We start from the raw sequence: 15,006 nt of genomic DNA on the forward strand, positions 1-15,006 counted from the left end.
AAGTACATACAGACAGACTCTGCTCTAGACAGCTATAGGAATATGGCCATGCCGTAAAAATTCTATTGACCTCTACATAGTATAATCCTGTACAAGTCATTGTTTTCTTTTTGTCTGGTTCAGAAACCCACCCCCAAATCGGACCTTCCTGTTTCCCATTGGAGGTCCCGACTGTCAATCACGATGATGTCTGAGGACTTCAGCTTCAACAAGGCGGGACTTCCCAGTGACGTGCGGCGCTACATGAGGGTGTAGGTCTCTCCATCCACCACAGAGAGACATACTGTAAATCACTATCACTAGTGATGAACCAAATGTTTCAGTGTTGGACCTTTGATCTGGTGACATGTGTGTAACCCTGCGTGTCATTTGTCCTTCACTTTCCAGACTCTCGATCTTTTCTGTTTGTGTCTGTAAAAAAACACACATGCTATGAAAAAAAGAATAACACTCAAAAATAACTCGAGGTTACCTGAGAATGTCTCTGTGACTGTCTCTGTGCAGATCTCAGGACGGCAGGAGGTCGACCTACCTCCCCCTGTTACTGATCGACGAACTGAGCTTCAGAGTCCATGATCTCATGGTAAGATGATATCTACCTACCCAGAGCCATATAAGGAGAGTTGTGTCACCTCCATACACAAAATAGTGACAAAGCTCTGAACCGGAAGTCTATGAGCGTTTGTCACTATTTTGAGTTTACATGAACCACGTGACCGGTGCTGTTTTCTGCTCCCGAGGAGACGCAACTCTAATACAAGGCTCTGTACCTACCTACCTAGTACCTATACATACGTACATAGTACATACGTGCGTACATGCGTACATGTTTGTAAATAGCGGAAATAGCTGATCTACAAGCTTGCAACGCGTCATAAAGTGAGACGCTGTAAGCTTGTAGATCTGCTATTTCAGCTTTTCTGTGAATATGGTTCCGTATTTCTAGGAGATCAGCAGTAGTTCTGTCCAGTTGCCTCTAACTGTGTCATATGAGGCGATCTCTCTGAGAAGGTTCAGGATCTGGGTCCACCTGCATGACGTGGTCTATTCTCTACGCCAGTTTGGTGAGTCACTGTCTCAGCCCGGGCGACTGCCATCAGACCAGTGAATGATTGTGTCCCAGATTTTGATCTATACTGACGTGTGTTCCACATTGTGATGCTATTTTGCTATCTATTCAATTATTCACTTAATGGAGTGGGTAGCGATTCCATGGGACTAGATCCAAGCTAATTGTGGTCCATCTATTTCTGTATCCTGTTGGGAAGGCTGTTGGGTGACTATGTGTTGGGAGTCTAGCCTCGTTCCCATCCTTTCCTCATCTCCTAGAAGAAAAGCCTGGTGTCAGAGCCAGGAGTAGTTCACCCAAAGAAATACTTATTTTCTATCCATTACACACCATATGAAGCCTTGAACTCATGGCTTTTTTTTAGTTTTTGTTGCATTCCTAAGCCAATAATTAGATTCTCCGGTAGGAGATTCAATGGAGACATTAGCACCTTTCCGTCGGTCATCAAATTATTGGCTTAGATTGGCGACATAAACAAAAATATCATGTCTTCATGGGGTGTGTAATGGATAGAAAATGAATATTTTTTTGGGGTGAACTACTACTTTAAATCGCAGAGAATGTAAACAGATTCGTAAAACGTCATTTCCTTGGGCGCTACTTCCGCCAAATTCCGGTACTTCCGTTTAGAGACACTTAACCGGCTAGGTCTTGCCCAGCATGGGTTGAGACAGTTTGGATGAGCCTTCAAGGGCCGTTCCACACCAAGAATGATAACTCTAAAGATGACTATTAACGTTGGTAAACATGAGGAACGCAAGTAACGTGTTGAACGTGAAGCCTTTTAAATCCAGTTCCCCCCAGTATTGGCTGTCACTGTTTCTATCGGTGGTCCAATCGCTCTTAAAGTGATCCCAACCATCATTGTTCGCCCCTGTCGTTATAGTTGTGGTGTGGACTCTGCCATCCACACGATTTTTAGAACAACACATTTATCACATGGATTAAAGTTCTCCGTCGCAACGACTGATTTCAGTCATTTGGATTCTACAGACGCCAGCATGTCTTCTATGGGAAGCATGTTGCACAGCAAAAATAGCCGATCTACAAGCTCTCAATGCGTCGCATTTTCGGTTATTAATGTAAGATTGGAGCATTTGAAGTGGTCAAACTAGCAAAATGTTCAGAAGCACCTTCCATAACATCTTAAATAGTCTCGGACATTTCATATGAAAGCAAAGGTTAAAGCCATAATCTGTGATTTCTTCACCTGGTTGGCAGTATGTAGAACAGCAGGAACAATATTAGGCTACTAAAATCATTTTACATAATGTGTTAATTGTTTAAGAAACAGTGCTAGTGTGTGTGTGTGTGTGGGTGTGTGTGTGGGGGGGGGGGGGGACTCCTTTCACAATGTTTCACAAATCATACAATTTCCCAGTTGTGAGATTTTATTTGGCTTTTAATCCATGTTATCATTATCGTTATAAATATCATTCCTTGTGCGGACGGCCCTTCACACTCCCCTCTGTGTCTGTCCAGGATTCACAGAGGAGAACATAGACGAGATCAAAGGAACTCTGATGGGCTCCAACCTCTATCTGCTTCTACTGACCGCAGGGGTCACAGCTCTACATGTAATAACACCATCACACTACTGTACATCTACAATAATAATAATAATAACAATACTCCAATTAAAATGTATGCTTGCTTGCTTACTTTTAATTGACGTTTTTTTTCTTTTTTCCAGCTTATCTGTGAGTTCCTGGCTCTTAAAAATGACATCAGCTTCTGGAGGAAGAAAAAATGTATGCTGGGAATGTCAAGGAAGTCAGGTGAGATAATGACGTCATCAGTATCCAAGTCATTTAATATTACTGCCATAATCACATGGTCCACGAGTTATGAATATAGTAACAATAAAAGTGACTAAAGCCACTTATATTTAAAGGTAGGGTAAGTGATATTTTTGGGTTAAAACAAAAAGTATTTTGTTAAAAGGTTAAAGCATTATATTCTGATAGTAATCATTGCTATAGAGTGTTTGTTCAGTAACAGGAGTCTCCCCGTCTCTCCAGCTCTTTAATAAACAGAAAATAAATTTTCCGGTAGGTGTCAAAATCTCAGCCAATCAGGAGAAAGTACCAATTCTTAAGCTTCATTTGTATAGTGTCCCAGTTCCATTTTTGCCTGCTCATTTCTTAGTGTCATCACTTCCAGTTTCACTTGTTTAATCTATATCCTGATTGAGTTCTCTATCCTGATTGGATAAAATTGGAAATAAAACTGAAACTGAAACGAAAATGCATTTTCTGTTTTATAAAGAGCTGGAGAGACAAGGAGACTCCTTTTACTGAACAAACACTCAATAGCAATGAGTACTATCAGAATATAGAGCTATTTAACACTTATTTTAACCAAATAAAATCACTTACCCTACCTTTAAGTATTACAGTGACACTTGCCGAAAATAAAACAACAATGTGAGTGTTGTTAGCTTGTGGGTCATTTATTTTAAGTGTTCTTCACAGTGCTCTTTCTCTCTCTCTCTGTCTCTGTGTGTAGTCTTGTGGCGTTGTCTCAGCACGTTGCTGGTGTTCCTGCACCTGTTAGACAGTGAGACCAGTCTGCTGGTTCTGCTTCCAGTGGGCCTGGGAGCGTCTGTAGAGGTACTGAGCACAACCACACTACCTGACTAACTGACTGACTGACTGACTGACTCAGTGGTTTTCAACCTTTTTCATGCCAAGGACCCCTAAATTGATATACATTTGGCCGCGGACCCCCATTTGAAAATGTGTTGTGCCAGGGACCCCCAGAAGCAAAGATATCAGTACATTTTCGCTTTAAAAGACATAAATATTCAAAGATATGCACACTTTTTCAAGGTTTTTCAAAAATAGCAGATCTGCAAGCTCATAGCCGCGCTATGAGCTTGTATATCTGCTATTTTTGAATAGCCAAAGCTAAGTGGTTAAAAATGATTGTGACGCTATGTTAACTAATTTAGCTGGGGACCCCCTGGTACTCCCTCAAGGACCAAAGGTGGTCCCCGGACCGGACCACTGGTTGAAAACCACTGGACTGACTGACTGACTGACTGACTGTCAATCAATCAATCAAAGCATTTGAGTGCCTGACTGACTGGATTGTGTTTGTCTTCTCAGGTGTGGAAGATGTTCAAAGTGTTTAACATTCAACTGCGGTGGCGAAGAGGCAGTTCAGTCATCCATGTGAGTTTCATAGTTCAGTTCTACATTATTGCTTAGGACAGATCTCACTTATAACGACCTTTATTACCTTAATTACCTCCAGCAACCGAGTTTCACAGGGGTAAGCCGAGCGCTCGGGTGGCGCATTGGTAAAGTGCCGGCCTACCACCGTGGAGGTTGGGGGTTCAAATCCACCGTGGTGCGTCCTGCGAGCGTCTATTCACCTTATTAATATAGAATATTCACATATTATTTTCTTTTTTCCACAATATTAAAAAAGAAATAGTAGATCTACAAGCCCACAACGCGATGTGACGCGTTGTGAGCTTGTAGATCTGCTATTTTCAATCTAAAGAGGAAAGGCCTAGTTGCTTCTTTTGGGCTTGTTTTCATAGACCTGACCGCTTGTTTCTGTTGCAAAATCTGGCATTACACCTGCAGCCACTCGATTTGTCTGTTTGTCCATTTGTTAGCAGGATATCGCCAAAAACTGTGCATGGATTTGCACAAAACCTTGAGGAAAGGTTTGTCATAGGGCAAGCAAGAACTGATTATTATCTTCTGGACTGGCAGTATATAGTCCTCCGCTGGCCACACCCACTTCCGTTTTTTGGAATGTCAGCAATCTCAGCATGGAGTCACTCCAAGTACCCCTGGGCCACACCCATGTCCTGTTTATCAAATAATGATGATCTTCTGTCATTTTATACTGTATATAAATACAATCCTCCAAATACCACTTGGAACTTGGAAATCTGAAGTTGAACATTTTCCCAAAAGGGGGTGTGGCAGGAGATGTGTGCAACACTTTATAGGCTTTTTTCCCCTAGTTTTATTGTTGTTATTAATCTGGTGTTGTCTTTTAAATACTGTACTTATCGTTTATTTATTTTGTGTATGTGTTCTTTATTGAATTGAATTATTCATATATTGAATAATATTTACAATACACATTATTTAAAATAAAACAAAAGTAAACCAATTGATCACTAAACACTATACTAGGTCCCCTCTCTATACTAGGTCCCCTCCTTTTAAAGCATCTAACATCGGCTACAGTATCTACAAGCACTGAACTTGTAGACTGGCTATTTTCATTGAGTGTTCGTACCACAACATAGCCAGGGTTCATGTGGTTAACTGTATTTTAATCTCATTTGAATGTATTGAATACAGAGCAGGTCTACTGTATAACAGCGTCTTCCCTGCTGTGTGTGTGCAGGTTAATAAGCTGGATGAGGCTGAAAGGAGGACAGTAGAGTATGACACACAGGTAGTATGTTCTACAGTAGACCAAATTGCATCCCATACGGTCACTTCTGAAGTTGTGTGCATGCAGACACTAGATCTTCACACTCTCTGTTCTCTGCTCCAGGCATGGAGATACCTGTCCTACCTGGTCTATCCTCTCTGTATCAGTGGAGCCATCTTTTCCCTGGTCTATCTGCGCTACAAGAGGTGAGCTTCATCTCTGGATGTTTAACCACTTAAAGCCAGGGATATTTCACGTTCAAACATGTTTGGGGACATTTTAACGTTGATCTGATCTTTTAACGTAGATATTTAGATATTTGATATTAATTTTATCAGACACGCCCACTTCCTATACAAACCCATTGTAACTTCAAACCTACAGTACAGCACAGTACAGTACAGTACAGTACAGTACAGTACAGTACAGTACAGTACAGTACAGTACAGTACAGTACACAAATGTTGTTTATATCACACTTGTGGACCACAGTTAACACTATGTTGTGTTGACACAGTCACTACTCCTGGTTAATCAACAGTCTGGTGACCGGTGAGTTATGTTGCATCGCTATTATCATCACTGTTGATGCAGACATTATTTATACAAATAAAACGATGCTCCAATGAGCTCACCCGATCTCCTTCCTCTCCTACCAGGAGTCTATGCCTTCGGGTTCCTGTCCATGACTCCACAACTTTACGTCAACCACAAGGTGAGGAACTGAGTTCTATATACATAATGGAACACATTCCAGAGCAGTATAGAATATACACATACAGTAACACTAAACAGCAGACAATTAAGTCAGTGAGATACAATACAAACATGAGACAAAAAAAAAAGAAGGATGTTGTGGTATTTTTTTAGCCTTATCAAATGAGCCACGTGTTCAAAATGACCAAACCATCAATAACAGTTGATCAGTAAAATAGAGTGATTATAGCTGTCTGTCTGTCTGACATACAGTTTTTATTTGATTTGGGACAAACCAGAGCCGTAAAGAGTCACAAGCATAGACTCCCATTGTAAGAATGGAATGCGGAAATGCTCTGTCTCTCTATCTCAATGAGGAAGTTCCAATGTTTGGGACTACAGCCCATAGCAGCCCGCTTTGCGGCGTGATCAAAGCGTGACGCGACTCTCTCTTATACGGCTCTGGTACAAACTAGACAGATGGGTCGAGGGTAGAGTCAGGATTTTTCTTTATCAAATTGGTCAAAGGTCAGTGTCAAAAATGGACAAGAATGGTCAAAAGTATGAGGACTAGCAAATGACAAATAGCATGGCACCGCGATGCATTGTGAGCTTGTAGATTGGCTAAATTTGCTATTATTCGTCATACAATGAAATATTTAGGGCTCAAGAGGTTATACTGTGCACTGCATGTGTGTTCCTTTCTTCTACACACTTTCATCCCTCTCTTTCATACTACCCCCATTTCCCCTCTCCTCTCTCTCTCTCTCTCTCTCTCTCTCTCTCTCTCTCTCTCTCTAGTTGAAGTCTGTGGATCATCTACAGGGGACTGTTCTGATGTACAGAGTGAGTTCTGCTTCTCACATCTCACTGGGTCTCATTATCCACTACTTATAGACATGTGCTCTGCGATCAGTAACAAAAAGAGGACATCTGCAAGCAAAGAAACCAATACATTGATTACGTTTAAATGACGGTGTTGCTTGAAGTCTCTACTATGATAACCATATCTGCTGAAAATGATTGTTCTCCTCTCCTCTCCTCCTCTAGGGGATGAACACCTTCGTGTCAGACATCTTCTCCTGTGTCTCCTGGCTCTCCGCTCTCTCCTTCTCCTCCTCCCACCAGCTCTCCTGCTTCAGAGACGAGCTCCTCTTCCTCATCTTCCTCTACCAGCGCAGGTAAGACACACACACACACGCACGCACGCACGCACGCACGCACGCACGCACGCACGCACGCACACACACACACACACACACACACACACACACACACACACACACACACACACACACACACACACACACACACTTCAAGGTATTAATTTTGGTTAATCGATCTACAGAAAATCTAACTGATTAAATTACAGCATTCGACTAATCAGTTTGGTGATGTATGATGTAAAACATTTTTTTATTTTATTATAACTATTTACAACTTATTTACAACAAAATGTGAATGCTTGTCTCTGTTCCATATATTATGAAAAGATACAGTAGCCTATGTTTTTGTCTGCTGGTTAAACATATTTATTTCAATATTCAAGTCTTATTTTGCTGCTTTTATACTTTGTTGACCGGAGGAGTCCCCCAGAGGGCGATAGCCCTCCTTTATTCCCTTTACACCAAATTTCGTCACTGAAAATAGCAGATCTAACAAGTTGTTTCGCCCCTAGAATCGGGACGCTAGGCTAGGGTTCATGTGGATACAGACTAACAATATCATTTTCTTTTGCATATTGATGTGTTTCTAACAGGTGTTATGCCTCCAGGGTCAGAAGGGAACCAGGGGTCCACAGCAAGAAAATAAAGACTCAGTGATGACGCCACCTGCTGGATGGACCTTAAAACAAACAGAGGAATGAACTGTAATGATATGAAATCAACCTTTAAAGACTGTGAGGAGTATAGGGAGAAAAGAATAAGGGGTGAACGGACCAACGAGTGAATCTTTGGCACTGAATTAACAAACGGCCAACTGGAGACCCGTAGCTCTGATCCTCAGTGTTCACAATGATGGGTTTGACCCTGCGATCATTCTACAGCCACAAGACGCTCTGGATACTCAGCTAAACAGCTAAATACCTAACAGTGTGAAATGCTGGATGCACAGTGGGTGTGTGTGCACAGCACTCCAGCTGCTATGTGAGCTAAACCTGAGCTAACAAGCACTAAAGTATAGGAACACTGACCTGCAGAGTAATACAGACTGCAGGCTCATGTGTTCATCATCTAATTGAAGCTTTTTACTAGTCTTACAGACAGTAGGCAGGCGATTAGATAGATATCCAATATCTGGGGCACAACTTTTGAAAAGTGTTTAACGGTGCAACAGTTAATTGGACGAATCAATTTAATTGATTTGAATGAAATAACAGATTTTGGGGGGGAAACTGAATCTTTTTTTTTTCTTGTTATGTGACAATTTCTTTTTTGAAAAGAATAGTGAAATAGTAGATCTACAAGCTCACAACGCATTGCATGGCACTTATTTTATTAAATTCCCTTATTTTTGTATTGATTAAACCGAGAGATGTAGCAGACCTGCAGTTTCCTGGAAGTTTATTCCAGATAAGTGGTGCATAAATACTGAACGCTGTTTCTTCACATCGTCGCCTTGCTAAACTAATGGCCTAAGTCATTTTTTTTAAGTTTTTCAGGAAAAATAAAAAACTGATCCAAAACAAAACTATATGATATTTCTTAATAATTTCACCCAAAATGACAAATTATGACTATTTAAATAGAAATAACACTGTTTGTCAGTTATGTAACATAAGAGATTTAAATTGGTTTAAATAGGATTAAATCTGACTTAGGCCAAAAACAAAAGCAAACAAAATTACAAAATGGCCTAAATCAGTAAATAATTTGGTCACAAAACCATGTCGATGGCCAAAACGCAAAACCTCCTATCTGAAAAATGTTAATTGTTGGGAAAATGAAAAAGAAAACTACAAAATGTTGTATTTTTTTTGCACAATGCTATTTTTTAATGAAACCCATCACATAATACACCGTTTCTGGATGTCTGGACTATATTACATTATTATATGTTAATTGCACTGATTTCATATTGCAAATGCAGATAGGAGGTTTTTCCCCACTTTTCCTGGATAATTCTGCAGATAGGAGCTTTTGCATTCAATGTAAAGTGATTGCTTAACTACATAATGGCAAATAGTACTAGCTGCAAATACATACATTTACAGCTGAAAACAGTTGCATCAGTGGTGTGGTCTAGTTTTTTTGTTGTTGAGGTATACGATAATCATTCCCTGCACGAAATGCGTGTGGTTGTGGGTATGCGCTAGTGCGTTTTCAATGGATGGAATGGGTAGTAGACTGTATACGCCTTCTTCCAAAAAAATCTGCACTGTATACAGTTTTTTTATTCAAAAACAAAACAAAGTTTGCAGGGCAATGCTCACAACAAGAATCTAAAATGAAAGTGCTTACAAATAAAATGTACAAAAAGGACAACAGGAATGCAATTAGGTGGACTAGAAAACAACTGGCCCAGGCACCCCTCGACATAATCCCCCCTATACCCTCTACCCCCAACTCCACCACCTGAAATACCCCCCCACTCCCACCAACCCCCATTCCCCCCAACCAGCACACTACACCCCCCAAACCCTCATGCTGTCCAACTCCCCTAACTCATACAACTGGATCACCAACCTTGTGTCCAGTGTGGATAGTGGAATAGTATGTAAGTAAGATCATTGAATGTCTTAAAGAGCCTATAAGCAAGGAGGAAAGACGGATGCCTTGACCCTAGAATCACCAAAGCCAGGGAGGAGATGAGAGCAGCACACAGGGGCTTTGTCGCTGACCAAAAAGGAAAGGGTCTGAGGGAGGAATATAAGCGGAGGAAGGAGGAGCTATACCAAGTGTATGCAACTCGAAAAACAGCTGACCCAAAATATCAGGGACATTAAAAAGGTGCATGCAAAACAGAAGCATGGCAAGAGCTGGAAGCTCATCAATGACATTTCTGGCAGAAGCTCTTCTCAGACTTCCAAGATCTGGGGAGAAAGCGCAGAGGAACGAGTTGAAACATGGTACCAGCAGAAGAAGAGGATGATCCGATGCTCTTGTCTTCCATGACCTTCCCATACCAGATCATGGATCATTTACCATGGATGAGTACCAGAGGGCCAAGGCTACTATCAAGTGAGGCAAGAGGAGGATGGAGTGACAGCAGAGGTTCTGATGTATGTGTCCATAGACGAGGTGGTGTTGGATTTCATCAAGCACACACGTCTAGTGAGCTGCCGAAGCTGTGGAGCAAAATGATCATCGATCCAGTACCAAAGTCAGGCGACCTCACCAAGACGGACACCTCCAAGGCATTAACCTGAGCTCACAAGTGCTGGTCCTGCTTCAATGGAGCAGGACCTGAAGGTCCGGGGGGCACTTGACTGGAATGCCTTGCATGGGATGAGGAGAGTATGGAAATCAGACTTGGGAGAAGACCTCAAGAGGCGGCTGCTCATATAGTTACAGTTGAGTCAGTACTGCTGTATGGGGCTGAGACATGGACCATCACAGCACAACAGGAAAGGGCCTTGGATGGAGTCTACACAAGAATGCTATGAATGGCACTAGGAGTCACATGGACGGACCAAATCAGAAATGTGGTCCTCTACGGGAACCTACCATGTGTCACAGACAAAGTCAGAGAGAGAAGGATGAGGCAGGGCACTGCGTCAGGCACCCATACTGTAACTAATGGCAAGCAAACTGACACTATGGGAGCCAACCCAGGGCAAAGCCAGGAAAGACAGGAAGTGCACCACCTACGTAGATGCATTCGGCGTAACAGCTTAGCCAATAACACTGTAGAGCTCAAAACCCTGATGCTAGATAGGAGAGTGTGGAGGGCAGCTTTTCAGGAGTCCCAAGTTGGTGTTGGCTAGACCACACTCGCATCGCAAAGACCCTATTCTATATGATCCGGCCTAACTGACTCATGCCAGCCTCAACATAATCCCCCTCCGTACCCTCTACCCCCAACTCCGCCACTTGCAATACTCCCCCACTCCCACAAACCCCAACCCCCCCCCCCAACTGCCAGCCCACACCTCTCCACCTCCATAACTCAAAACCCCATTCCACTTCAGGAGTCCCGAGTTGGTGTTGGCTAGACCACACTCTCGCATCGCAAAGACCCTATCCTATATGATCTGGCCTAACTTGCCTATGCCCCCCTCAACAAAATCCCCCCCATACCTTCTACCCCCCAACTCCACCACCTGCAATACTCCTCCACTCCCACAAACCCCATACCCCCCAACTGCCATCCCACACCTCTCAACCCCCATAACTCAAAAGTCAAAACCCCATCCCACCCCATACCCTCGTACCCCCAAATCCCATCCAATCCATTACCCCCACTCCCAGAACCCCCGGTCCCCATGCCCCCAACCAACACACCACAACCCCCAAACTCCACCCACCCAAGCCCTCATGCACCCCCCACCCCATAACCCCCCAACCGCCACCCCACACCCCATAACTCCAAACCCCATCCCACCCCCATACCCTCATACCCCCCAACCGACACAACACAATATTCTCACAGGGTTGTTGGCTGCCACGGTGTTCACGTGTGATTTTGATCTGCATTTAATACAAAATCACAACATGGATGTTCACATCTAAGCAGCAATGACAACCTCTAGCCACAAGTTCAAAATGTTCAACTTCAAAACCTCCTATCTATACCTAAAAATGACCTCCTATCTACATAGATGCACATAGGAGGTTTTTACCTAGAAACAGTTAGGCTTATAAATTAATAAATAATGTTTTTATGCTCATTTTGAGATCAAGACATTCTACAGTACTGTAACAAGTATTACCAATCACATTTTTGATCAACTCACACTCTTGGTGTGATAAAAGTTTCACCACCTGACACTAATCATTAGCAATCAACAAGGCAATGCAATTAACTTGACAGTTACTAACAAATACTTAAATAGTAAGGGTGGAAGACACTTTTTTATTTTGAAAATAATTGATTTGTACAAACTGAAAGACATTTAGATGGTCTACATAACACAGCATTCTAAAGTTTCAGCTCTGTCTGCTGCTCAACTAGTTCTGGTGCAGATAAGAGGTTTTGCGCTTCAACATTTTAACACTAATTAGCACTGAACAAGATAGGAGGTTTTAGTCAAATGACTTTTCTGACAAAATGAGGGGCGGGACTATCTTGCAGACAGACTGAGCATGTGCAGCATAGCCTATAGTCCTCATCCACAGTGAAATCTGAAAATCATGAAATTTGCACTTAGGAGGTTTTGCGTTTTGGCCATCGATGTGATTTAGGCCAAAAAAAGGCCTATTTTGGCCTAAGTCACACTAGGGAGTTAGGACATTATATTAAAAGGGGAGTGAACAGCATGATCCTTTTCAATTAGGATAGAGGCGATTTTACCAGAGGTGGCCAGTGTCATGAGGAGCTGACTTAGGCAAAAATATAATTTTCCTCAAAAAACGACTTAGGCCATTAGTTTAGCAAGGTGACGACATGTAACTCTGACTGTGGGTTCAGAAAGCAGACCTGTCTCAGACGACCTGAGAGGTCTGGACTGGATGGTCCGTGATGTACTATAGCAGAAATCAGAAATGTATTTTCGCCCTAAACAATTCAGTACTTTATAAACCAACAGTATTTTGAAATATATATTTTTTGACAGACAGGGAGCCAGTGTAAAGACCTATAAGAATTGGAATGATATTGTCCACCATCTTGGTATTTAGGACTCTACTGAGGATGATTTTTTTTTAGGGGAAGCCTGCTTCATGCTGCTTCTGTTATGCAGCGACTATGAGCTGTAGTACGCATATTGGAGGGGCATATTGTTATATCAAGTTTCTATCTGTAACACATTTCAGGAACAACGAAACTTGGAATTGCTTACAGTGGGGCACCATGTAGTGGATCCATAATACATACATATCACTTACAGTATATTTGACATTGTCTACCGTATCATCATGGCAAAATGCTTGTTCTGTGCACTCCCGTGCACAGTGTTGTGCATGCTTCTTTAGCGCAGGATGAGAACCCTCAACTGCAAATTCAACTGTACAACCACCTGCTAAAATAAATGCTGTAAATCTCACCGCAGGAATGTTCCCTGACTGAATTCACTTCTGTATATAGAAATAATAAATCATAAAAATATGTCAACACAAGTTTTTCAGAAAACTCTTAGGATTTAGGACAGTGGTTTAGAACAATGGTTCTCAAAAAATAGCAGATAAGCTCACACCGCGTCACAAGCTTGTACATCTGCTTTAGCTTTATTTGGATTTTTTTTTTTTTTTTTTTAACAAATCTCTTCTGGGGGTCCCTGGCAAACACTCTTTTCAGATGGGGTGGAGGGGGGGGGGGGGCAAATATCATTTTGGGGGGTCCTTGGCACGAAAAAGTTTGAGAACCACTGATTTAGAAGTCATTTATGGAATCGGCCTCAGGTCTTATTACGTGAGGATAGCCTTGGATTAAGAATATCATAGATGTATTTTATCGATTTTGACATTTGCATACCAGTATCTATCATAGATACTTAAGTAAAAGTCAGACTCGATAAAAGATAGTCTTGATCCAAGGCTAATAATGTTACTATGAGTGATTAGGGCTTTCTTCAGACTGCAGACATATCTGATGTTTCTCAAATCTGTTATTTGTGTTATTTGCTCAGTGATCAGATCGGATTTGTGCATTCAAACATCGTCGATCTTTCTGCGTTGGTTGCTGTGGTAACAACATTAACGACATAGGCATTAGTAATGCTTACTGAAAGTAGCCAATCTACAAGCTCAATGCGCTGTATCACGGCGTGAGCTTATATTGGGCTATTTTCGGTAAGCGACAAGGTCGTACGATTTAGTATAAATCCATCTTTAGTGCCCGAATGTCCAAACTGAGACACTGATAAACCCAATCTGGATAGACCAAAAATCTGATTTAGGCTGTCAGTGTGAACATACTATAGCCTATGAGTGACTATGAGTGCAGGGGCCAGGCCGGCAGACAACAGACACCACAAGACAATTCAGACCATGTGTTGTGCATCAATGTATTCTGTTTATTCATCTATTTTAAAATACGTGGTTGCTCTGTCACTCTGTTCGCTGTTCGGTTTGGATCTGCCTGACATGAAAAACTACATACAGTCTCATGTGGACCCATCTGAAAATGGCATAATACACGTCCATATATTGTAGATGACATGAAAAATCATATCAATGGTACAGCTTTGCCTGAAACTGTATCATCTGTCTGATCTCCTTTTTCACTGGATAAGGTCTGTTGGTCCAATGGCTTCTCGCTAAAGCGTCTGCTTCACATCCGCAAGGTTGCGAGTTTAAACCTCACTTCATGCAGACTTAATTTAAGTTGCATTGCACACAACATGAATGTGTCAATTAATGCATGTGCAATTGTTAAAGATAACCTGAAATGATTATTTGAGAGTATGTTTTTTCAATGTATGACATACTTCATTGTGAAAATAGCCGATCTACAATCTCACAACTTTTCAGATAGCAACGTGTTTCTGAGCTTGTAGATCGGCTACTTTCACCAGTTTCGGTTCCGAGGAGACGTACAATTTCTCCATTGGTAAATGGTTTGTGAACGAGTGATCTTAGTGTTAGTGAAGCAGGGGCTTGGTTCATGACAGAAGGCAAAAGTTTATGATCTTCAACAGACAACTTCAGCCTGGACAAAGCTGTAGCACTACAGGTAGCGTCTCAGCCTGTGAGTCCGAAGGTCGAGAGTTTGATTCCTGTCAATGGCAATAGGTT

The 15,006-nt window shown here is 41.9% G+C and overlaps 2 protein-coding genes across 2 annotated transcripts in view; both read left to right on the forward strand.

Annotated features, from left to right (window-relative positions):
- Nucleotides 1–8,055, forward strand: part of LOC311041694 (lipid scramblase CLPTM1L-like) — a gene marked incomplete at its 5' end in the record, with an annotated part of 11,935 nt that extends 3,880 nt beyond the window's left edge. Inside the window, 14 exons of the mRNA XM_084052174.1 lie at nucleotides 124–251; nucleotides 505–583; nucleotides 947–1,064; nucleotides 2,552–2,646; nucleotides 2,763–2,847; nucleotides 3,578–3,681; nucleotides 4,180–4,245; nucleotides 5,447–5,497; nucleotides 5,600–5,682; nucleotides 5,994–6,028; nucleotides 6,136–6,191; nucleotides 6,974–7,018; nucleotides 7,223–7,353; nucleotides 7,932–8,055. Of these exons, the coding sequence (XP_083908300.1) occupies nucleotides 124–251; nucleotides 505–583; nucleotides 947–1,064; nucleotides 2,552–2,646; nucleotides 2,763–2,847; nucleotides 3,578–3,681; nucleotides 4,180–4,245; nucleotides 5,447–5,497; nucleotides 5,600–5,682; nucleotides 5,994–6,028; nucleotides 6,136–6,191; nucleotides 6,974–7,018; nucleotides 7,223–7,353; nucleotides 7,932–7,995 (1,140 nt within the window). The 3' untranslated portion in view covers nucleotides 7,996–8,055. The remainder of the gene's footprint in view (nucleotides 1–123; nucleotides 252–504; nucleotides 584–946; nucleotides 1,065–2,551; nucleotides 2,647–2,762; nucleotides 2,848–3,577; nucleotides 3,682–4,179; nucleotides 4,246–5,446; nucleotides 5,498–5,599; nucleotides 5,683–5,993; nucleotides 6,029–6,135; nucleotides 6,192–6,973; nucleotides 7,019–7,222; nucleotides 7,354–7,931) is intronic.
- Nucleotides 1–15,006, forward strand: part of sult2st3 (sulfotransferase family 2, cytosolic sulfotransferase 3) — a 340,324-nt gene that overhangs the window by 295,380 nt on the left and 29,938 nt on the right. The window lies entirely within an intron of this gene.

Source organism: Gymnoscopelus microlampas, assembly GCF_963454915.1.
Source record: "Gymnoscopelus microlampas genome assembly, chromosome: 3".
In the NCBI taxonomy this organism is placed as follows: Eukaryota; Metazoa; Chordata; class Actinopteri; order Myctophiformes; family Myctophidae; genus Gymnoscopelus; species Gymnoscopelus microlampas.